Genomic DNA, 22,988 nt, shown 5'->3' with positions numbered 1-22,988 from the left:
TTCTGCCAAAAAAACAAGTAATGATGTGCAGATCCGTTGCTATAACATGGATGAATATTGAAAACATTATGCTGCATGAAAGAAACCAATCACAAAGGACCACATATGGTAATTCCATTTATATGAAATTTCCAGAATAGGGAAATCTATAGAGACTATAAGTAGATTTGTGGTTGCTTATTATGAAAGGAGACTTGGGGGATTGGAAATTGTGGGTGACAGCTAATGGGCACAGGATTCATGATTTCTTTGGAAGTTGATGGAAATGTTTTAAATTTGGTTCCGGTGATGATTATACAACTCTGTGAATATACTAAAAGCCATCAAACTGCACATTTTAAACAAGTGAATTATATGGTCTATGAATTATATCTCAACAAAGCTGTTTCTTAAAAACAAGAACCACTGCATGAGAGGTTTCTGGTTTCTAGGTCAGTAGCAGGGGGGGCTTTATCTCAAAAAACTGAATGTGCAATTAGAGTAATGGTTCATGAATTGAGAGAGGTGCTTCGGTCATTGCCAATCAATTCAAGTACTGAATGTATTCTGTGGCTTACTCAAGGTAGTGACATTGGCATATGTTTTATTTTTTTACCAAAATAGGTCTTAACTTTTAGAATAATTAAATGTGTATTAGCCAAGGAAAGAAGTAGCCTTAAAAGGCCTACTTTTGAAAAACATGGATGCAATGAAATATTTTCTTACGAATTCTGTTGAATTCTGTTGGCTATTATATTCAGTCAGTGATAGTTGATGCATTCTTACAGAATGGCTTCTGTTGGGGAGTCAATCATGGTACTGTCTTCTTAGCCCTCCCAGACCGTGCTGACTCCTTGGACTTCGGAGCCAAATGAACCTGCAAAGTCATCTACCCTGCAGCCTGCCCTGGTCCGGCTCTGGGATGGGGGCTGAGACAGCTGCTCAGAACTCAGGCTGAGGCTCTGGGCCTGGCCCCAGCTGGCCAGTTTCCTTCCCACAAGAGGCTTTTCCTTCCTCCGTGTTGCAGAAGCAGAAAGCAAAAATACTCCAGCCTCAGAGATTTGTTGAGAATGCAGTCAATGAGTTCCAGAGATGGCAGACCTGCTGCTGGAGAGTTTCAGCATTTCAGCCCAGTCCGGCCCAAGGACAGGACTGAATAGAAGCCCTGCAACCAGCATGCAGCCCAGTCCAGCCCAAGGGGCTTCTCCTCTAAGGCAGGATTGAATAGCAACCAGCACGGAAAGAGGATCTGGGTGGGCTCTGACCCCCAGCAATAAGAACTACCCTCCTCACCTAGGTTTCTGCCTCTAAGCAGGTTGTGGGACCAGAAGCTTCTCACCTGCAGCCATGCCAGAAAGGGTAGCTGATAGGTCACCTTGGCCGAACTCAGGAACAAATACTGAGAATGCAGATCTCTAATGAAAGGAAACGGCTCTTCCCACTAAACTCAAGGATAAATGAGAAGACAAGAATATTTGGTGAATCTATCATTAAAAAGCATTGTATATGGAAATGAACGGTCTGCACCTATATGTGGTATTCGCTTATTAGCTAGATTCAATTCAGGCTTGCAGCTTGATTTTGAAGATTTGATTTCAGTAGCCCGTTCACCTGTTAGGCTGGCAGTTTACCCACTTTCCCAAAACTTAAAAAGACTCAGTTAACACAGGTAAACAGAACCACATATAAAGCGTCAACCTGTGGAAGCAGGGTCTGAGTTTAACAAGGACATCCGAGTAATGATTTTATATCCACAATTCAGACCACAGCACAGGGTCAGCACTCGTCCATATTTGTGGCTGAAACTTATAATGTTCCTGTGATGTGGTGCATATTCCTTAGCTGAGAGTAGAGCAGAGCCCACATCTTACATGAGGATTCAGTTCTAAAGTCATGAAAATCACCCATGTTACAAAATTACGAGACCTAATGCTTACTGAGCACTTCGCATGTGCTGGGCACCTAATTATCTACCCAACAGCCTGGAAAGACGGGTATTATTACCATTAGTTCATAACTTGCCTCTGGTCAGGTTTAGCAAGTAGCAAAGATGTTCGAACAGGGGCTGTCTGATGCTGAAGCCTATGGCTTTTGTTAACATTTTAATTTTGTAAAAAATGTGTATGTATTCATGGGGTACAAGTGCAGTTTTGCTTCATTGATATATTGCACTGTGGTGACATCAGGACCTTCAGAGCATCTATGACTGGAGCAACGCACATTGTAACCACCAAGCAATCTCCCAACATCCCACCCTCCTCCCTCCCCTCCTTCGAGTCCCACTGTTCATCCTTCCACACTCTCAAGACATATGTTTTCAACCCTGTTCCAGCCAAGACCTGGGAGTGTGCACGAGCAGGGATTTTCACTTGAGGTGATGGGAAGTAAAAGGCTGTAAAGTCTCTATTCCACCTCCCCAAGTCCCACCTCCCAAGAGGTGTAACAACAGATGCTTCATGAATGTTTCAGCCGCTCAAATAGTAGGATGCATTCCACGTTCTTCAAACAACTGGACGTGATTCCATGTCTTGTTTTCATCCGAAGCCCCACAAGTGAAACTGCATTTTAATCACTTTGGCCATTGCAATCTGAGAATCTCAATGAAGTCAGTGTGACCTTGTAACTCATGGGGCCTGTAATTTCTCCCTAAGTCCAGGATCTGGAAATGTTGGACCCACCTTTCAGGGTCCTAAATGTGCATTTCACTTCCTTAGGTGTGAGGCAGCGGCCAGAGATCTAGTTAGACGAAGGCTCTTCCTACGCTTCTGCTTTCTGTGTGTATCCACCACCTTCTTGCAAACTTTCTTCTCATGGGCAGGTGAGGGAAAGATTTGTCCTGCTTTTGCTCTACTGTGGTATTTCAAGGCCACCTCCATGTATGGGTACAGATGGATGGATAAGTTAGCATTGGGGACAGTGTCAGAGACCTTTGGCTTTGGGCTTTTTGTATTCTCATGAACCCTTCTGCTCCCAACCATCCGACATTCATCATATGACATTATTTAAATTCACATACAAAAATTATTGTTGTAGAAATTTTTTACAGCAAGAATCCCACTAAATGCATTTTTTTTTTGCACTAAAAGTCCTAAGACTTTCCACTCTGTGCTTTGTGTACACAAAGGATGGAAACACAATGTGGGGTTTTAAATGGTCCTTTCTGAGCAGAACTCCGTGCATCTTTTGTTAAAACCTCATCAAAGTACACACAGGCACATGCATACACGAGGTGTTGAGAAAGATAAAAACTAAACACAAAAATTCTAAGACTGATGCACAACCCACTCTGAGGCTGGGAAATCTTGCCTGCTTGTCAAGGCAGGGAGAATGTTGGTGTCAGTGTGTGAAGGGAATTTAGCTCTTCCTTTATTCCACTAATTCAGATACCAAACACTAGACACATTTGATATTTTTATGTTAAACGATTAAACAATAAAAGAAGACGACTACATAGGTGAGTAATACTTCATATTGGAGTGGTGAAGGTCTTTATTATCTAAATGACAAAGGCAGAAACCCAAAGGAGATACCTTTGATAGATTCGACATCATAGAAATCAGAAACATCTATATCAAAAGCACCACGCACATGTATAAAAGCAAAGGCAACTTGATAAAATATTGTGACATGTATGATAAAAACGATTGAATTTTAAACATGCTTATAACGCTCACACATGAAAAAGAAAAAAATAAATGACAGAAAAAGCGGACAAGCACATGAACAGGCAGTTCACACAAGCAAAAAAGGCAATGGCGAACAAATGAATACTCATAATATCAGCTTGCAAATTTAGGCAAGTTTGCTGTTTTCGGTGGGGCGCTGGGGATGTGGTTCCATCACATTGGTGAAGATGGAAAGGAGTGACAGTGACCACTTGCTGGGCAAGACAAGAAAACACATGTTCATTTGTTGTTGTAAATGCGTACCACTTTTCTGAAGGGCAATTTGGCTGTACTTGTCAAAACCTTTGAAAAAGGCATAATCTTCGGTGATGTCTAAATATTGATCAAGGTCATTCATCACAGTGTTTTTTAATGTCATGGGAAAATGTTCAAGTTGAAAATGCCCCAAAACAGGATGCATAGTATGACAACTTTTTGGCTGAGAAAATGATAACAGTAACGATGTGCACTTTTGAAATATCTTGGTGCTATTTTGAGTTCCCACATTGGCTAATGTGCATCGAAATTTCAAGGGGGAAATAAATGTTGATTTAATAGTCTGACATGTTATGGACTAGTGGATACGTCCTAGCAGCATCAAAAGGCAACGTGTGTGGTCCAGTAGAGAGGCCTGGCTAGCACAGGTGTTTGTACAAGCACAGACGCTGGGCTGCAGTACACAAGCAGGACCGGAGGGCGACCTCCCAGGATGGAAGTCAGCCTCTATGTTTGGACCCAAGCACTGTCTTCTGGAGGATACATGTACTGCCAGAGAGAAGCTTCTTTTGATTATGCTTTTTTCCTCCCTGACTTACTTTGTCTTGGAAGCATAGCCATTATAGAAGAAGCTATGCATTTAAATTTGACCTTGTATATTACCAGAATTTTGATTTTTTTTTTTAAATTTCTGTTTTAAATAAGGACAGGGATAAAAAGAGAGAAAAATCCTAAAATTTTAACCATGTCCCCACTAGTTCCATAATATAATTTCCCCATAGACCTATAAAGGCTGCATCTTAGTGTGATCTTTAGATTGCAGTATCACGGAGCGTGTAGACAAATAAGTGGATGCAACATTGTTTTCTTGTTTAACGTCACAGTATTTTAAGAAACAAAATTTTCCTTCATTGGTGTTTTGTTATATTGCTGATTTTGAGTGTTATATTCAATAACGAAAACATTAATGTGTTTTTTTTTCCAATTGAGTAGGAAGTTGATACTATTCTGTGTTGTCAAGAAAGAATGAAGCTACATTTGGATAAGGCTATTGCCCAACTTGCGTAAGAGCTTTATGTCTCTATACAATTCAAAATCTATCAGTGAACTATACTTTCATGCCTCTCATTCAAATTTCTCTTGATTTCTTATAAGGGCACACACACACACACACACACACACACACAGGCATATACACACATTTTTATTCAAAAGCTAAGATGATTACTTGATACCCCAGCTACTCTGATGTGATTCTTACACGTTGTACGCCTGTATCAAAATATCACATGTACCCCGTAAATGTATATACCCACTATGTACCGGTAAACATTTTTAAAAATAATACAAATAGACACTTTGGGAAATTAAGGCAGGAAAATCGCTTGAGCCCAGGAGTTCAAGCCAGCCTGGGCAATATAACGAGACCTCATCTCTACAGTTAAAAGTTAAAAATTAGCCAGGCATGGTGGTGGGTGCCTGTGGTCCTAGCTACTTAGGAGGTTGAAGTGGGAGGATTGCTTAAGCCCAAGATTTTGAGGCTTTGAGGCTGCAGTGATGGGCTCTGATTGTGCTACTGCACTCCAGCCTGGGCAACAGAGAGAGACTCGGTCTCAAAAAAATACTTTTTAAAAAAATAAGCACATGGAGTACTTGCTTTAATTTTTTATTTAAATAAATAATTCTGAGATGCAGAAGGATTTCTGCCTTCACTTGAGTGTAACTAAGATTTCTTTTAGCTCAAAAGACTGGCATTTTTTTATATAAGAGATGACTTAGAGTTGTTCAGCTTTAACATTTGAAAAAGTAATACTTGAATGTTTATTTTCCATACCTCCTTAAAGATCCGGTCTCTGTGACCGGGCGCGGTGGCTCACACCTGTAATCCCAGCACTTCGGGAGGCCAAGGTGGGCGGATCACGAGGTCAGGAGATTGAGACCATCCTGGCTAACACAATGAAACCCCATCTCTACTAAAAATACAAAAATCTAGCCGGGCGAGGTGGCGGGCGCCTGTCGTCCCAGCTACTCGGGAGACTGAGGCAGGAGAATGGCGTGAACCCAGGAGGCGGAGCTTGCAGTGAGCCGAGATCGCGCCACTGCACTCCAGCCTGGGCCAGAGAGCGAGACTCCGTCTCAAAAAAAAAAAAAAAAAAAAAAAAAGATCCGGCCTCTGCAATGATTACACGCTTGCAATGCTCCCTGCATCCCACAGCATTGTAATTGTTAACCCATCCTATTCCTCACTAGAATACACATTCCTCCAGGGGATGGGCTCTCCTTTCTTGGCGATAGTAGGTACTTAATATTTATGGTTGGGGGTGGGATGAGGAGTGAGAAGGGGTAAGAATAATAATAAAGAAGGTCTCAGGCAATGATCACAGCTGTCAGCATAGGAAAAGTATTGGCTGAGACTGTTGGTTAACATTAAGTAGAAAGATCAGTGCCATTTGCTTATGGCCACAGAAGGAAGTAGTGTCGAATATGCCACCCAATAGGAGAGAGGTGGTTATGTGTGTTATAAAAGCATCCGTGCTGCCCATTTCATTTGCCCACCCTGTGCGTCGGGATCAACACCACGAAGGTTGGCGAGGTTTGTATGCTGAAATTCTCTTGAGCGGTGACTGGAAGGGTTTTTTAATTTGGAAATTGGTGAGGATAAGCAAAAAAGTAGTTGAGGATGACTGCATATGGTTTCTGCTCCCCAGGAATTTTAGAAACATGTTTAAGAGTGGTTCGAAGCATTGATTCTAGTTCCTAATTCACATTTTATTTCGTAGTCTAAAATTTGCTGCCCATCTTTTGCGTTCTTGGCCTAGAATGTTCTACCATGGAACAGCCTCATCTGATATAAATCCCTGTTACAAATCGCCTCAATACTGGCTGTATTGCAGACCTTTGCAGAAAGTTCTGTGTGTATGTACCTGTTTGGAATCTTCGTTATTGATCCTTTAAAGAACTTGGCTTTCCTTTAATACACAGTGGGTAAAATGCCTACCTCACTTCCTGGGATGGCTTCTCCAGGATTTGTGGGGGGCCACTGTGCTCTGTCCAGGGCAGGTGACTAGAAGAGAGTTTATCAACTACACTTGTTTCAGAAGGAGCAATGAAACCCTCAGCTTGGATCTCAGCTTAAAATAGAATCTCATTAGGCACTCACAGGGCAGCCAAGGTCTTCTCATCTTGGGCTGTAAGACGTGTTGATGGGATGCTGCCTTAAATGCCTGCCCAAGCAGACTCTGAGGCCAGATCAGAGGGCATCCAGGCAGCCTCAGTTCTAAAGTCATAAAAATCACCCATGTTACAATATTATGAGACCTAATGCTTACTGAGCACTTAGCATCTGCTAGGCACCTAATTATCTACCCAACAGCCTGGAAAGACGGGTATTATTACCATTAGTTCATAACTTGCCTCTGGTCAGGTTTAGCAAGTAGCAAAGATGTTTGAACCGGGGCTGTCTGATGCTGAAGCCTATGGCTTTTGTTAACATTTTAATTTCGTTAAAAATGTGTATATATTCATGGGGTACAAGTGCAGTTTTGCTTCATCGATATATTGCACTGTGGTGAAATCGGGACCTTCAGAGCATCTATGACTGGAGCAACGCACATTGTAACCACCAAGAAACTTTCCAACATCCCACCCTCCTCCCTCCCCTCCTTCGAGTCCCACTGTTCATCATTCCACACTCTCAAGGCATGTGTTTTCAACACTGTTCCAGCCAAGACCTGGGAGTGTGCACGAGCAGGGATTTTCACTTGAGGTGATGGGGAGTAAAAGGCTGTAAAGTCTCTATTCCACCTTCCCAAGTCCCACCTCCCAAGAGGTGAACTGTAACAACAGATGCTTCATGAACATTTCAGTCCCTTCCCTAACAGGGTCTCAGCTTAAGACAGGAAGCTTGTGGGACATCTTGGTCCCAGACCAAAGGAGAAAGGCCTTCTAGTCCTAGAATTTCAACATAATCACCTAAGGCAAGTGCCTCAGCACAGAAGTAGCAAGGGAAGGGAGCTTTCTCATTTTTCATCCTTCGCGCTTGTATACTGTCTTAGAATTCACAAAGTGCAGATCATTTGCATGCTGCTACTCTCATTTCCACTTTACAAATAAGAAAAACAGCTTTGAGAGGTCAAGCGATTTGCTTGAAAGTACAGGCTAAGTTGAGGGGAACCTGCAGCTAGAATGGACTCATTCCATTCAATGCAGCCTTTACTGAGTGAATGGCTTTGCTCTACCAAAACCGTTTTTAGATGCTGAGAAAACAGAGAGATTCCCAAGCTCATTCAGCTATCCTACTTTTTCAAATACTAGTTATCTGCCAGTGGCTCTCCACTTTTATCTCTAGCCTAGACGTCTCTTTCAAATTCCAACAACCTCCTTCACGACTCCCATGTAGATGTTCAGTGAACACTCAAGTTTACTATGTCACCTGAACTTCCATCTTCTCCCCTAGCTTCTCCCTCCCCAGCCACCCCCCCTCCTTAGTTGATGGAATTCCATTATTCCAACAACTCAAGCTCTTTTTTTTTTTTTTTCTCACTGATGTTCAATTTAATAGGATATTGTCTTGGTTCTATCTTCAAACCATATCCAGAATCTGAATACTTCTTGCTTCCTTCACCTTCATCCTCTTGGTCCAAGCTACCTTCATCTCTCACCTGAGTAACTGCAGTGGCCCCCTAATGGTCTTCCTGCCCCCGGCAGTCTGTTCTCAGCCCAGCATCAGAATGAGGTCCTTTTAAATTGTAAGTCAATGGCCTCTAATTTTACTCGAAGGAAAACCTGACTCATTCCCATGTCCATTAGGGCCCTGCATGATCTGATTCCCCCTTTTTTATGTCTTTGCTCACTGTCACCTGGTGAGGCCTATTCTGGCCATCCTCTTTAAAATCATAACCACAGTCCTGGTCTCTTTTTTCCTGCTTTGCTTTTTTAGCATTGTTCTTCAAACCACACAAATTGCCCATTCACTGAATGTGCTGTCTCCTCCCAGAAGCATGTCGGCTCCTTAGAGAAGCAATGTTGGTGTTGTCCACTGATGCATCCCAGGCTCGCAGAATGGTGTCTGCCATATAGGAGGCACTCAATAATTATTTGTCGAACGAAGTATTCCATGTGGCTCACCTGTCACCCATGCCTGCCCCCAGGGTCTGTCTTTGGTAATAAGCTGTGGGTCCCCCGTCTGCCTGGCAGTGCAGGCAAGACCATGCATCTCAGAGCTCACCGAGGCCTCTTCCTTCCAGCAGGGTGGCTGCTGGAGTGTGTGAGCCTGGGGGGACCATCAATTCCTGATCTCTGTTGAAGTCCTCTCTCACTCCTGTCCTAGAGGTTAATTTTGACTCTTGGTTTTTATCTCCTGGCAAACTTCTGAGCCGCAGCATGACCACAAACCAAGGTTACCAATGAATGGCAGGAGGCTTGGCTATAAAGGCCTCATGATTTCTTGGGGGTTTATATTCAAATAACAGAGAAAAAGGGAGCTGAGATGTAGAAGAGAAAAAGGAAAAGGAAAAGGAAGGAATGGAAGGCACAGATGTGGACAGATTACTTTGAACCTGTGTCCTGTCTGGAAGACTGTGTGTGTGTTAGGAAGATGGGCCCCAGCTGGGGCTGCAGATCCTAGACCCCTGTTTATCTTCACCTGCTCTCCCCACTTCCATCCCACCCTATGAAAGGAGAAGTGTAGACATGGTGGGAGTTAGGGTCGCAGTGACGTAGATGTATGGCCAGATCCAAAGAGTGCTCGTTTTGACTGAGAAATTGAACATTGTGTGAAGAGGGAGAGATGGCGAGAGCAATAGTGAGAGAGGTCCTAATATGGAAGGGCACTCATGTGTCCTTGCAGGACATTGCCACCTGAGTGTGAAGCTCCACTTCCCGACTCTGTGTTGCAGAGCCGACAGAGCGTCCCAGCATGAGCTGGAGAAGGACCTGAGTGACAAACAGACAGCTTACCGGATTGATGACAAATGCCACCACCTGCGCAACACGTCAGACGGTGTCGGCTACTTCCGCGGAGTGGAGAGGGTTGATGCAACGTAAGTCAGGCACACGCCACTGCTGTGATTTTGATGTCATTTAACTCTTTCTCCTTTCAAAAGGACACAGCTTACAGGTTAAAACGGAAAGCGTGGTAAGATATCTGAAGGTGAGAAACACACCCAGCTTTTGACAAGTCTCCAGGAAGCAAGCACGTTCTGTGGTCAGACCTTGATAATCACATCCTGAATTCTTTTGTAAAGGAATATTTGTTGTTTATATTTTCTAACTATGAAAATAACCCTACCTGATGCAGAAGTCCTAGAAAACCACAGACAAGGCTGGGCACGGTGGCGCACACCTGTAATTCCTGCATTTTGGGAGGCTGAGGCGGGAGGATCAATTGAGGTCAGGAGTTGGAGACCAGCCTGACCAACATGGTGAAACCCTGTCTCTACTAAAAATACAAAAGTTAGCCAGGCGTGGTGGTGGGCGCCTGTAATCCCAGCTACTCAGGAGGCTGAGGCAGGAGAATCGCTTGAACCTGGGAGGAGAGGTTGCAGTGAGCCGAGATTGTGCCACTGCACTCCAGCCTGGGTGACAGAAGGAGACTCTGTCTCAAAAAAAAAAAAAAAAAAAAAGAGAGAGAGAGAGAAACACAGACAGGCCACACGTTGCCATTGTATAGCATGCCCTGGATGCTGTGGGATACAGGCTGAAAATAGTTCGATGCCTTTCCTACCACAGCTTGCTCCACTTACCCCATCACTGGTTTCTTTGCCAGGCCCCTGGATGCAATTTTGGGCAGGATCCATGGTCTCTTCCAGCCACTCCCTTAAAAATTTTAACTTGATTGAGGTGAAATTCACGTACCATACAATGCACCCAGTTGAAAGTTGAAATATAGCCTGTCTGATTTTTCAGCAACATTGTTTGTAAAATAAATGTTCTACTTTAACATGAATTTGCCTGGTATATGGATTACTTTTTTGAATGTACCACAATCAACCTTTTTGGTTTCAACTTCTGAGCATTTAGATTGTTCCTCATTTTTCAGGGATCAGCATAAATATGGCTGAAATGAATGTCCTCACACATACATCCTTGGATACATTGTTTCCTTATAATACATTTCTAGAAGTGGAATTTCTGGGCTTTCCACATTTGAATGACAGTCTCTTGGTTTGTGCTACCTTTTTACCCTCCAGGAAGGTTGTACTAATTTAACATTCTCATCTGTAGGATACCAGAGAAACTTTTTCTAAATATGCTCTCCAGCCTTGCTAATGATCGTTCTCTCTACTCGTGCTAATATTTCCTTAGTAGGCTGTTTTCATTAATGCTTCTTTGATTACCCTTGAGGTTGAATATTTTGTCATATGCTTATCGATGTGATGTGTGACACATTTGTAATGAACCTACACATTCACATCATTCATTAATCCTTTTGCCCCCTGAAACTGGCAGAAGAACTAGCTTATGCTTTAGATATATAGAAAACGGATTAGCAGTAAAATAAGAAAGAATTAAGAAAAGTTTAAAATAAGCCTCACTCTGATATTTATATAATGAAGCTAGGATCAGCGACCTGGGGGTTTCTCTCTCACAGGATACATGGTTGCCTAGCGATCCTGTAGGCTGATTCATCACTCTCAGGGTTGTCTGCTCCTGCTTCTCTTTTTCAGTGTCTCAGTGCCCGAGTCCTGGGCCAAATTTACAGATGACAATATTCTCCGCTCCCAGAGTGAAGGGGCAGCTTCCGCTAAGCTAAGAGACGACACTGAAAACCTCTTGGTTGTGACTGCCAATGAGATGTGGAATCAATTCAACAAAGTGAACTTGTGTTTCACCAATCGCATTGCTGAGACTGCAGATGCTAAGAATAAGATTCAGATGCACTTAGCAAAGGTAAATCAACCACCAGTGGTACCTCTTAGCTGACCTGGACAGAGTGGTGTGCTCTGGGACCACAAATCTCTCACCACTCCCAGAGAGGCACCATAGGCATGTGACAGCTTGGCCACACAGAGCAAGAAAAATTTAAAACAGCACAAAGCATGCCATTTATTTCAGCCAGGTAGCCAGGTGTCAAAATGAAATTGGAATCCACTGGTATTTGGAACACAAAGAAGGCACTATGTAATGAAAGGTTCTTAGTCTTTAATAGAAACAAAAATATTATTATTAAAGTTTAATGAATCACCGTATATAACTAGGAAGTGAATTTATTATTAGAACATATGGCAGAAATGTCTTCTGTTAAATTATTTCAGACCCCTTTTCTGTAATACAAAACCAAATACAGGAAACTGTTAGGTAGTTCAAAGTGTTTCTGATATTGAAAAATTTTAAGTGCTCTAAGCATAAGAGTTTTACAATGACCATAAAAAGAAGGAGTACAGCAGAATTTGTATGTTTCAAGATAAACGAGGAGCTCTTTCTTTCCTTAATATCAGTCTTAGAGCTCTTACTGTTTTTGTGGATTATGCTGAATATAGTTTGTTGTGTCTTTTTTTTTTAAATTGACAAAAAAAAATTGTACATATTCATGGGTGGACAGTGATGTTTTGATACATTTAATGTATGGTGATCAGGTCAGGGTAATGAGCGAGCATATCCATCCTCTCAAACACTGATCATTTCTTTGGGTTGGAAACATGCAATATCCTTCCTCTAGCTATTTGAAACCATATAATGTATTGATGTTACCTACAGTAAAAAAAAAAAAAATGGAACGTTTCATGAATTTGCATGTCATCCTTGCTCAGGGGCCATGCCAACCTTCTCTGTATTGTTCCAATTTTAGTATACGTGCTGCTGAAGCAAGCAATGTTGTTTCTTATTTTTAAGAACCTTGAAGCATGAGCTATGTTGCCTACGATGGTTTTACCTAGTTGAGGGAACCCCATTTTCTCAGGCTGCAACGATTTACCTTTCCTTCTCGTGGTGCCTGCTTTAGGCGACAAATATTAATTGAGCCAGACAGTGTGCTCCATACTGTGAAAGGTGGAGAGAAGCATCAAATGTAGTTTTTGTTCTTAGGAAGTTTACATTACAGAGAAGAAATACTTGCATATGAAAAGCTCATAAACAATATGAATAGAATAGAATATTACAAATCGTGATTATCAAATAACAAATACAAAAGTGTTTTTGGGATTTGGAGGGAGAAGTGAACATTCCAGGTGGGGCCACATCTTGAAGAAAGCCTTGGAGACAGCAAATCAGAGGATGAGTTGAGGCCTGTCAAGAGACTGGTGTGTGGCTGGTGTAGATGGTTTGTGTCCTGGGAGAGAAACGTGGAAAAGTAGGTTGAAGACAGTTTGTAGAAGACATTGATGAGAAGGTTAATGGGGTCAGACGCTACGAATTGTAAGAAGACATTCTAAAGGCCTTTTTAGAAGGCCGGTGTCACAGAGTTCCTTCTTTAACAAATTTTTATTTACTGTTATGTTAGTTTGCCAGGGCTGCCCTAACTCAAAGTACCACAGACTGTGTGGCTTAAACAGTAGAAATTAATTTTCTCACTGGAGAGAGAGAAAATTAATTAACAGAGGCTAGAAGTTTGAGATCAAGGTGCGGGGCAGGATTGATTTTCTCTGAGGCCTCTCTCATCAGCTTATAGATGGCCACTTTCTCCCTGCGTCTCCACATCATCTTCCCTCTGTGTGTGTCTGTGTCCAAATTTCCTCTGCTTATAAAGACACCAAAGTCGTATTGGATTAGGGCCACCCTAACCACCTCATTTAACTTAATCACCTCCACAAAGACACTGTCTCCAAATATGGTCATCTTCCAGGGCACTGGGGATTCGTACTTCAACATAGGAATTTTTGGGGAAGAGGCACTATTCAGCCCTAACAGGTACACTCAAGGTATTGTGCTAGGCACTCAGGGATGTACATATGTCTCATGTCTTAGAGACGAGACATGCACATAGAAAACAGGAAGTTGCATTAGAAAGGTGCAGAAAGAACTTGGAAACACAGATGAAATGTGAATACAGTTTACAAGAAGGAGCAGTTGTTTCCACTGGCAAGAGATCAGGATGGTTTCATGGAGCACATAGTATCTGAAGAAGGCCTTAGTGACAGAAACAGGGAAATGATTTTTATCTTGGGAGAGAGATCAAAGCTCAAGTGACAGATTGAAGAGTGCCTGGATTACACAAGTGCTAAATCTGTGATTGCATGAGGTCTCTGTAGTGTAGAAAGGATATTGCACAGACATCACCCAAGGACAAAGCCTTGCACTGGAAGGGAATGAGGAGTAGTTGGAAAGGAGGGAGTTGGAACAACACTTGGCCAGAGAAAACAAGATGAGGGTCTCAAGGAGAGGGAGGTTTCAGAGAGGTCTCAATGTCGGCTTTGAAACTGAAGTTTCATGACAGCAACTAGGGCCAGAGACAGAATCCAGGGGCCACCAGGAGACTGGGTGGGTGGGAAGTGAAGGGAGTGGGCACAGCCGTGGTTGAATACATTTGGCAGAGGACTCAGTTGGGACTGGATGGGAGAGTGGTGGTAAAAACATAGGGTTTCAAAAAAAAAAAAAGATGATTCTTGGTTGTATCTCCAGGCCATGGAAGGGAACCCAGAAAGAGGGACAGTAATGGGGAGGATGTAGAGTTACGGGAGTGCAGAGATGTGAGGAGAAGGGAGGCTTTTCAGAGCACAGGACAGGGACTCTCTTTACAGAGAAAGAGGAGGGGGAACCAAGGAGGGAGCCATGTTTACGCAGTTTGGGGGAGTGGCCTCTTTAAGAGAAAACGAATACAAAATCAGGAATACAAAACTGCCAGTATTCCTCTGTTGTAAGTAAGGTACCCTGAAGCTTAAGCCTGATTCGCTGCAAGGGAAATCCTCTGTGAGGAGGAAGGCAATGCTCAAGTTGGCAGGAAGAGAAAGTGGGAAGAGACGCATGGACATATGGATGTGAGGAGGGAGATCAGGGCCACTCAAAGCCTCACTTTTACCAGAACACAGATGTGTGCTGGTCAGTAATTAACAACGGCCATTGGGGGTGGCATGCAGGGAGCCCTTGATTTGTAGTATTTGCCAATTTCTGTGGTTGAAATACTCCCACCTTGGCTGATTTCCAGCTACCAAAATGAGGTCACTGAGCCTGGGGTTGGGGAGAGAGGCACCGCCCACTCTCCAGAGCAGGTGCATGCCAGCTCCAGTGAGACACGTGGGTTCCCTGGGGCAGGGCTGGGACGGACAGATGGTCTTGGTGAAGCGACCTTCTCATCAGCGAGGTCGAGGCAGGTGCTGGTCATGGAGTGGACAGGCAAGAGGTGGGAGGCGGGTTGTTGAAGGGACCGCACCAAAGCTTCAGGCAGTTGCTTCTCTTTGTCACAGACCCTGCAGGAGATTTTCCAGACTGAAATGACCATAGAATCCATCAAGAAGGCCATCAAGGACAAGACTGCCTTCCTGAAGGTGGCTCAGACCAGACTGGACGAGCGCACAAGGCGGCCGAACATTGAGTTGTGCCGAGACATGGCTCAGCTACGGTAAGGTGGGAGGGGATGGCTCGGGGCTCGCTCGGAGGGCCACCAGACTGACTGTGGCGCTGGGCTCTCTAGAAAGCTGCTCTCTGCCCATACACATCGTGTAGGAGCCTTCTGTGAGAATGGTAGCAATGGGGAGATGTTGAATGGGGAAGAGTTTCAGTGTGGGATGATGAAACAGTCCTGCAGATGGATGGCGGTGACGGTTGCACCAACAGTGTGAATGTGTTAATGCCACTGATCTGTACACTTAAGATTGGTTAAAGTTTTATGTGATGTATATTCTACCACAACTCCTTAAAAAAGGAAGGGACATCAACACTACGCACAAAAAAAGTGCTATTAAGCATTTAACTCATTCAGGGAGGCAGCGTGGTGTTTGGGTTCTTTTACATGTCCTTGGAGTCTTCGGAGCTTCTAGAACTCCTGTCTTATAAGCAGCAGTTTGTGACTTTCTGTGTAGTTCTCAGCATGGGGGACCTGACAGAAAAGGGACTTTCAGTGCCAATTCCACTGACCCCTGTCTACTCATGTGCTGTCTTTGTGACTGAGGGTCTCATTTAAGTTTACTTCAATGTGTTTCATTCTCAGTAGCAATCAAAGCCAGCTGGTCTTCATCGAGCACAGCTCCTATATATACACAGCAGGAGGAATCTGACCCCACAGTTTTATCTACCAAACACTACATGAGTTTTATTATTATTTTCACTTTGAAGATTCATTTTTGGGATGGACTTGTAAGGAACTGGCCAAGATTCCCTCCCCACCCCGGCCACAATCTGGCTTCATTTCCAATTTCCCAATACCTGTGAGTCTGCCTTTTCTGTCTGGATTTCATCATTGCTGTTCTTAGGCCTTAAAATGCTCCGTGCAGAAGTAAATCAACCTGATAGCAACTGGAGGAGCCACGTGGCAGTGCGTGAACTCCAGAAACCTTTCTGGTGCAGTGGGGGAGATGCCACTCGCTCTGCTTCCACGATAAAATTCTCTCATCTTGAAGGATAGATCCTAAGGATAAAATAAAGAAATAAGTGGTGGTTTGAGACAGTGGATTTCCTGAAATGGAAGGAAGGGGGATCTTGTGAGGCCAACATCGATGATAATAATAATAATAAAGGCAATGATGGCGATAATCAATGCAATGATAATAATAGCTGCTACCATCTCTTAATCTGACTCTATGCTGAGCACTGCCCTAAGCACTTTATACGATCTCATTCATTACCTTCATATTACAAGTGAGGAAACTGAGGCAGGAGTGGGCGAGTGGCTTGGCCCAGGCCACATTTAGTGGTAAGAGAGAGCTGCAGTTTGAATCTTTGCCTGTCTCACCCCAGAGTTCTATTCCACCAAGCCATTTGCTTCTCCTTCTCCTGTCTTTTACGTCGTGTAATGCTTTTACCACTCCCCTGTCAGGTATCTGATCTCATTTGAGAAGAGTTGGCAAAGTAAAGGCTGCATCCTCATCTCTCTCTCACACAGAGGATGAAACTGGAGGTCACAGAGGAGATCGTTATGACAAAACACCTTACATATGTAGCACGCATGTTGTCTGCGTTGAGTGCCATGAAGCGTGCTTTAGGTTGTACGCACATGATCTTCATTTCCAGGATGAGCTGCATTTCTTCTGGTGGAGCTGTTATCTAGGCCATAGCCACAGAGGAGGTCACTCAGGCTGCATATTTTTCAAAGTGGGTTCCATAGAGCCCCTCTTCATGCACAGCTCCTTATTCAGGATAAGCAGCTCTCCACTCCAGAGACTAGATGGGTCCCTAGACAGCCAGCTGGAGGCACCTCTCTGCTTTAGAAGAACCCAGCAGTGAGTGCACACCCACTTGGCCTATTAGGATTAGATCACCAGTTTTGACTTTATGTAAATGTTATTAGGAGAAGCTGAGCTGATGTTTCATTCTCCAAAAATCGCTGCAGAGTCATCAAAAGTGGAGATGGGAACAAATAAATTGTTTATACTGCCGTTAGACAAACACAGGGTTGCTTTTAGAATGGGTTTTGGGTAGTGGTCTAAGAGGACTTTAGAATTATCAAACAATGAGGCATTCACAGCTTCTCCTCAGGAGCTGAATGATTTTTGCTCTTTTTTTTTCCCTTTTCCTGGCTATACAGAATTTGCTTTTCTTTCACTTCCTGCCGACTTCACAGTATGTCTATTTCCTCTGCTCCTTCACTGACTTTTGAACAAAACCTACTTTTGTTTCCGTCAAGTTTTCTTGTTAAAATATCTTTGCCAAAAATCTTTAGGATTATTACTGGGGGAGGGGATTACTTTCCTTCTTAAATGGGTCATTCTGAAAGCAGCCCTTTGGCGGTCTAGATTTAGAAAAACTAAAGATCATAAACTCAGGGGAGTGGGGACTGAGAAAAATTGCTGTTTTCATTTCAAGACTTCTTTTATTTAAAAATGGTCTAAACGAGTTATTTCAAAAGTGATTCTAAACATTCTTGGCATTTTTGGTGGCAGGTCAGACAGACCAGGCTCTGCTCTACTTAAATAATCTATCCATCCACACATATATTTATATATATTAGTTTTAACATATATATATATAAACTGTGGTAGCTTTATTTGTATTTGAATGCAAGACGTTTTGTGGTTTCTGTAATTCCAAAAAAAAAAAAAAAAAAAGAAGAAAGAGAAAGAGTGACTCCAGCAGAACAACTATGCAATCAGCCAAGAACAAGGAAACTGGGAGTGAAATAGGGCCTTGAAGATGATGAACAATATATTTCTAATTAACGCTGAGGGAAGTGGAAGCGTGTTATTCTCTAGCTGTGTCCATGCAGCAGTGTGAAAACAAATACTCTAGCTGCCTACGTTCTACGTCTCTTGAATTATTATTATTATTATTATTTTAGCATTAATGTTTTGACATGTATATTTTCAAACCTTCCCTCCCAGATAAAATTTCCACTAGGCTCGTATTTGGCTGAAAGGAGTAAAGACTCGTATATCATCCTACTCTGTTTCCCATGTTGGGGTTCAGGGTTCCTGTTGAAGCCAGGAAGGGTGGGAGGCAAGAGGCAGGCCCCCTGTGATTGTAAACAATCCACTACCAAAAATCCCATTACCAGCCAGCTGCAGCAGCCTTGCCGAAGATCTGTTTCTTTGCTAGTGATGTTTTATACCCTGGGATCTTTAAAAAGCCTTTCTTTTTTAATTCAACTCGACCTAAACAATAACAAGAAATTTGCTTTCCGATGAGTTCTCAGATTTAGTATTTACTGTCCCCAGACAAAACCAAACTTTGGCACTTAAGCTTTAATTCTTCCTCTCCCCACTGGAAAGCAGAAGACAGTAGAGCTTGTAAGAGGAAAGGCGTTGCACAGCGTGGATATGTTCCCATGGCCTGTTGTTGCTTCAATGAGCACGCATGGGGGCCTTTCCCAGAGCCTTCCTCTTCTTAGGCCACCTACAAGTGGCTTGGAAGCGAATGCTCCAGGCTCCGTCCTGCCTTTCCTTCCTTTTTATTGCCTTGGGTCTGGGTCTTTTTCTTAGTAGATCCCATGGATTCAGACCTTTGGGCAATTCCCTACCTCCTAAGACGTCCTCCGTTTCACCGAGGGCATGAAAGTTGGTCTTCACCCAATAAGTAATTTTTGCACACCTGTATTTTTGCAGGAGGGGCTGTGGACGCAGCCCTGGGCAAGGACAGCAGATGCTGCAAGCAGACAATCACAAGACCCTGAGTGCCGTAAAAGGCTTGGTCCTCTTGGAGGTCATGACACAGGGCAGCAGATGGTTTCCGGGTTAAGGGAGGGACTTCCGGAAGAAGTGTTAGTTCACCTAGGATTTGAGGAGGGGATAAATTAGCGGGATGAAGAATGGGTTAAGAGCATTCTGAGCTTGGGGGACAGCAAGAGTGAAGGACTTGATGTCCGAGAAATTGCAAGCATATTCCAGGATGTGTCTGCAGATGATGAGATGGGTCTTCCCGGGTCTCTGCTTCTACTCTTCTGTCTCAAGGCGCTGAGAGCGGAACAGGGCCAGGAATGGGACCCAGTTTCTTATTCTGGCCACTGAAGCTCTGTATTTCCTTCTTAGCTTTCTGGATAACCAGGTACAGCTTACAAACACATGTGGGCCCTGTGTCGAGGAGAGGGCAGCATATGAACCCCCCGACCTCTATTTCCTAGTCTGTAAAACAAGAAAGTTGGGCTTGGAGACCTCTCTAACTTTGTTTTCCAGTTGTGAATTTCTGTGAAACTATAGAATTGCCTTAGAATAATGATTTTAAAATGGTCTGGATATTTTTCTATAATTATGAAATCCTTTTCTGTCTCCTGGGACATCTACATTCCCATTGGCTCATTGTCACCATTCTCTTTATATTTCTTTATATTTTATTAATTTCATGCACCCCTCATTTGCTGATAAATATATCCTAAAGTAAAGAAAACGTGAGCTTTGCATCACTGGTTACAATGTGATGTACTTGGAGTTGCGTAAGCTACAGAAGTGTGACCTCTGCTAACCTAACCATGCTGATTCCCTTATGCTGCAGCCTTGTTAACGAGGTACACGAGGTTGACGACACCATCCAGACCCTGCAGCAGCGCCTGAGGGATGCAGAGGACACCCTGCAGTCGCTGGTCCACACCAAAGCCACCCTCGAGCATGACCTGGCTGTCAAAGCCAATTCCCTGTACATTGACCAGGAAAAATGCATGAGCATGCGCAAGAGCTACCCCAACACCCTCCGGCTGGTCGGCTTCTGCTAGGGAGCCCACCGGGTGTGGTTTTGATACCCCTAAGGTAAGGCTGAGCCAGAGCACTGTCTCAGCATTTGAACCGAGTGCTAATATAGTCACTTATTAAAGGATTATGCTGATGGAAATGTACCAACGTCCTGTCTCAGAAAGCCTTTTGTTCGAATCCAAACCTTAATTTTCTACTATTTACTAGGCGTCTGGGTTACGGGAAGGATATGAAGAAATATAATCAATCTAGTAGAGAAGGTAAAAATGATAACTGGTGTGATTCTTGTCATTGTGTGTGTAATCCGAATGGACTGGAAAGGAGGACTGTATTCTCTCGGAGGCAGTCAGGAATCATGAAGAAGTTGGTTTCTGAGTTTTGCTTTAAACGATCCACAGTGAGAAGGGGAAAGGCCATTGGGCATGAGGTAGTTGGGGTAATTTGATCAAAAACAAAGGTAGAGAAATACAGAGTACCTTTGGAACAATAGTAGGTAGGGCCAGCTTGGCTGTGATTCATAATACATAATTCTTAATGTGTTCTGCACATCTCTTTTTGTTCCACTCTCATCTCTCCAATTCAGACTTTCATTACTTGAGCACTGCTTTCATAAAGCCATTTCCATGGTCAGAGATACTCATCAGTTCCCCAAGTCCCTGAACCTGGAGTTGAACACCCCCTGCCCCACTTCTCCAGGCACCTCGTATTTCTTCATATGTGACACTTTTGTCCTATGTGCTGACTATATATTCTTTTATATGTTACTTTACATTTTGTTTATGGTCTTTTTAAAGTACAGAAGTAAAAATGTGTCAGTGTTTTCTGTATGATTTATGCCTTTGGAATTATGCTCAGAAAGCACTTCTGTATCCCAAGATAATGTATTTATAATTTATTCTAATTCTTTTGTGTGTTTAAAAGTGGCATTTAATCACCTGGAATGTATGTTTCGATGGTGTAGAAAGCATGCTAGTGTTGAATCCTTTTGGTCTGGGAGCTCGGAAATGGGAAGATGAACCAGGAGGGGAGCAACGTTTTCTTTCTTTTCTTTCCTATTTCTCACGCTTGTGTGTGTCTCTCTCTTATTAGCATTTCTCTCTGTATCCTTGTGTTCTCCTTGCTCTGCCTTAACCACTGTCCATTAACCCCAACTCCATTTCCTTCTCTCTCTCTGTTTCTTAAAAGTGTTTTAAGACCTTGGTTAGTCAATTCCACAAATCATCTCAGAACGCCAGAAGAGCGGACGTCCAGATGAGAAGTTTGTATTGGGGTTGTGCTGTGGTCTCAGTATATCATTTTAGAAATCAAATTGTAGGTTTAGTTGTTCTGTTTTTGCCTCTAATGGAAACAAAGGTATATAAATGCCACTAAAATTTTTAGCAATGAGAGTAACCAAATGTTGGTAGTTACGACTTTTAGACAATAGCAGGAATAAACTTAAATTCAGCATATCTCTTATTTGTTATGTGTCTGGGGCAAAACCTTTCTGACTTTTTTCATGAACTATATTTTTGTCTTTAGGAATATATGCTTAGGTAGTCCTTTTACTGAAGCATATATATTCCTGGCATTACAAGACTGTGATGGGAAGGAAATGTAATTGAGACATAGCAAAGTTTTTTTGTTATTTTGGTAAACCGTGGGCAAAACTAAATTCCGCAAATAAACATTTGGTTTCTCATCTAAAATACTGCAGCTACTCCAGGAGGGTAAATATTCTAATGCTGAAGCCCAAGAGCTCCAAGGCTCAGAAGCGTGGTCCTGTCTAAGAATCTTAGGACTACAAATACTGGCTCGTGATCTGGCTTTATTTATTTAGGCCCAAACTATCTTTAATATCATGTGGCTTTAAGAAGGGCTGCTGGAATGTCAAAGGCTTCCACTTACCCAAGCATCATTCAGATTTAGAAATGTGTGTAATTGCCCCTAAATAACCGAGTCGGCTATAATTTTAGTAATTTCCATTTATGTCTCTGGAGAGTGTTGTCATAAACACCTCACCTGGCACTTTTGAGTCCCGAGTTCGTGCTGTAAATAGCTGAAGTGTGGGGTCTGGTTTTAGGTTATAATTTTTGTTTTGCACCAGAAACAGGGGCGGATTCCTTCCCTTTGTGTGCAGGGCTGACCCAAAGCACAGAGGAGGAGGTGAAGCTGCTGCTCATCTTTGTGGCTGAGTCTTCCCTTGCAGCTTTCCTCCTTCTAACCCTGGCCCTGAAGCTGTTCCCAGCAGGGCTGGATTCATTATTGGCACCAACTGCCAAGACCGGCCTTCTGTGCAGAGTGCTCTGATGGTATTATCTGAGCTCTATATTAATATATATGGTCTGATAGGCATTCATGCATTAATGGGGAAAATAAACAATACTCAATCTCTTCCCCAGGGATGGTGAATCCATTCACCTTGCGGGCCAGCCCTAGACCACTGGGACTGTTTATTTGGAAGGCTGAGTTGAGAAGGATCCTGAGAGGTCAATAGATAGTGCCACATGAAGCGGGTGCTGTGGCTCACGCCTATACTCCCAGCACTTTGGGAGGTTGAGGCAGGAGGATTGCTTGAGGCCAAGAGTTCAGGACCAGCCTGGTTAACATGGGGAGACCCCATCTCTCTAAAAAATAAAAAAAATTAACCAGGCATGGTGGCACACACCTGTGGTCCCAGCTACTTGAGGGCCTGAGGTGAGGGAATCACTTGTGACCAGAACGTTGAGGCTGTAGTGAGCTGTGATCATGCTACTGCACTCCAGCCTGGGCTACAGAATGAGACGTGTCTCAAAAAAAAAGACAGTTCCATGTGCAGGGAATCTGGAATGGGGAAGTGGCTGCATACATTCCCTCATCCCTCTCTCTAAACAGCTCTGAATTCTTTCTCAGCTCAGATGGATCCTTGGCTTTCAATATCAGAAGGATCTGTCTTGCGACCTCT

General features: G+C 43.2%; 1 protein-coding gene and 1 non-coding gene across 2 annotated transcripts in view; one reads left to right on the top strand and one right to left on the bottom strand.

Annotated features, from left to right (window-relative positions):
• The window catches only part of TEKT3 (tektin 3), a 35,705-nt gene extending 15,493 nt beyond the window's left edge, over positions 1 to 20,212 (top strand). The window contains exons 4-8 of the mRNA XM_025362743.1: positions 4,854 to 4,924; positions 9,758 to 9,901; positions 11,528 to 11,750; positions 15,200 to 15,354; positions 19,872 to 20,212. Coding sequence (XP_025218528.1) covers positions 4,854 to 4,924; positions 9,758 to 9,901; positions 11,528 to 11,750; positions 15,200 to 15,354; positions 19,872 to 20,088 — 810 coding nt within the window. The 3' untranslated portion in view covers positions 20,089 to 20,212. The remainder of the gene's footprint in view (positions 1 to 4,853; positions 4,925 to 9,757; positions 9,902 to 11,527; positions 11,751 to 15,199; positions 15,355 to 19,871) is intronic.
• Positions 12,566 to 12,668, bottom strand: LOC112610538. The gene has a single exon (XR_003116417.1). It is a non-coding gene; the product is annotated as a U6 spliceosomal RNA (small nuclear RNA).
• Positions 20,213 to 22,988: the final 2,776 nt, after the last annotated feature.

This window comes from Theropithecus gelada, chromosome 16, assembly GCF_003255815.1.
Source record: "Theropithecus gelada isolate Dixy chromosome 16, Tgel_1.0, whole genome shotgun sequence".
NCBI lineage: Eukaryota > Metazoa > Chordata > Mammalia > Primates > Cercopithecidae > Theropithecus > Theropithecus gelada.
Note: the sequence above shows the minus strand (reverse complement) of the source record. Positions and strands in the feature narration are given on the sequence as shown.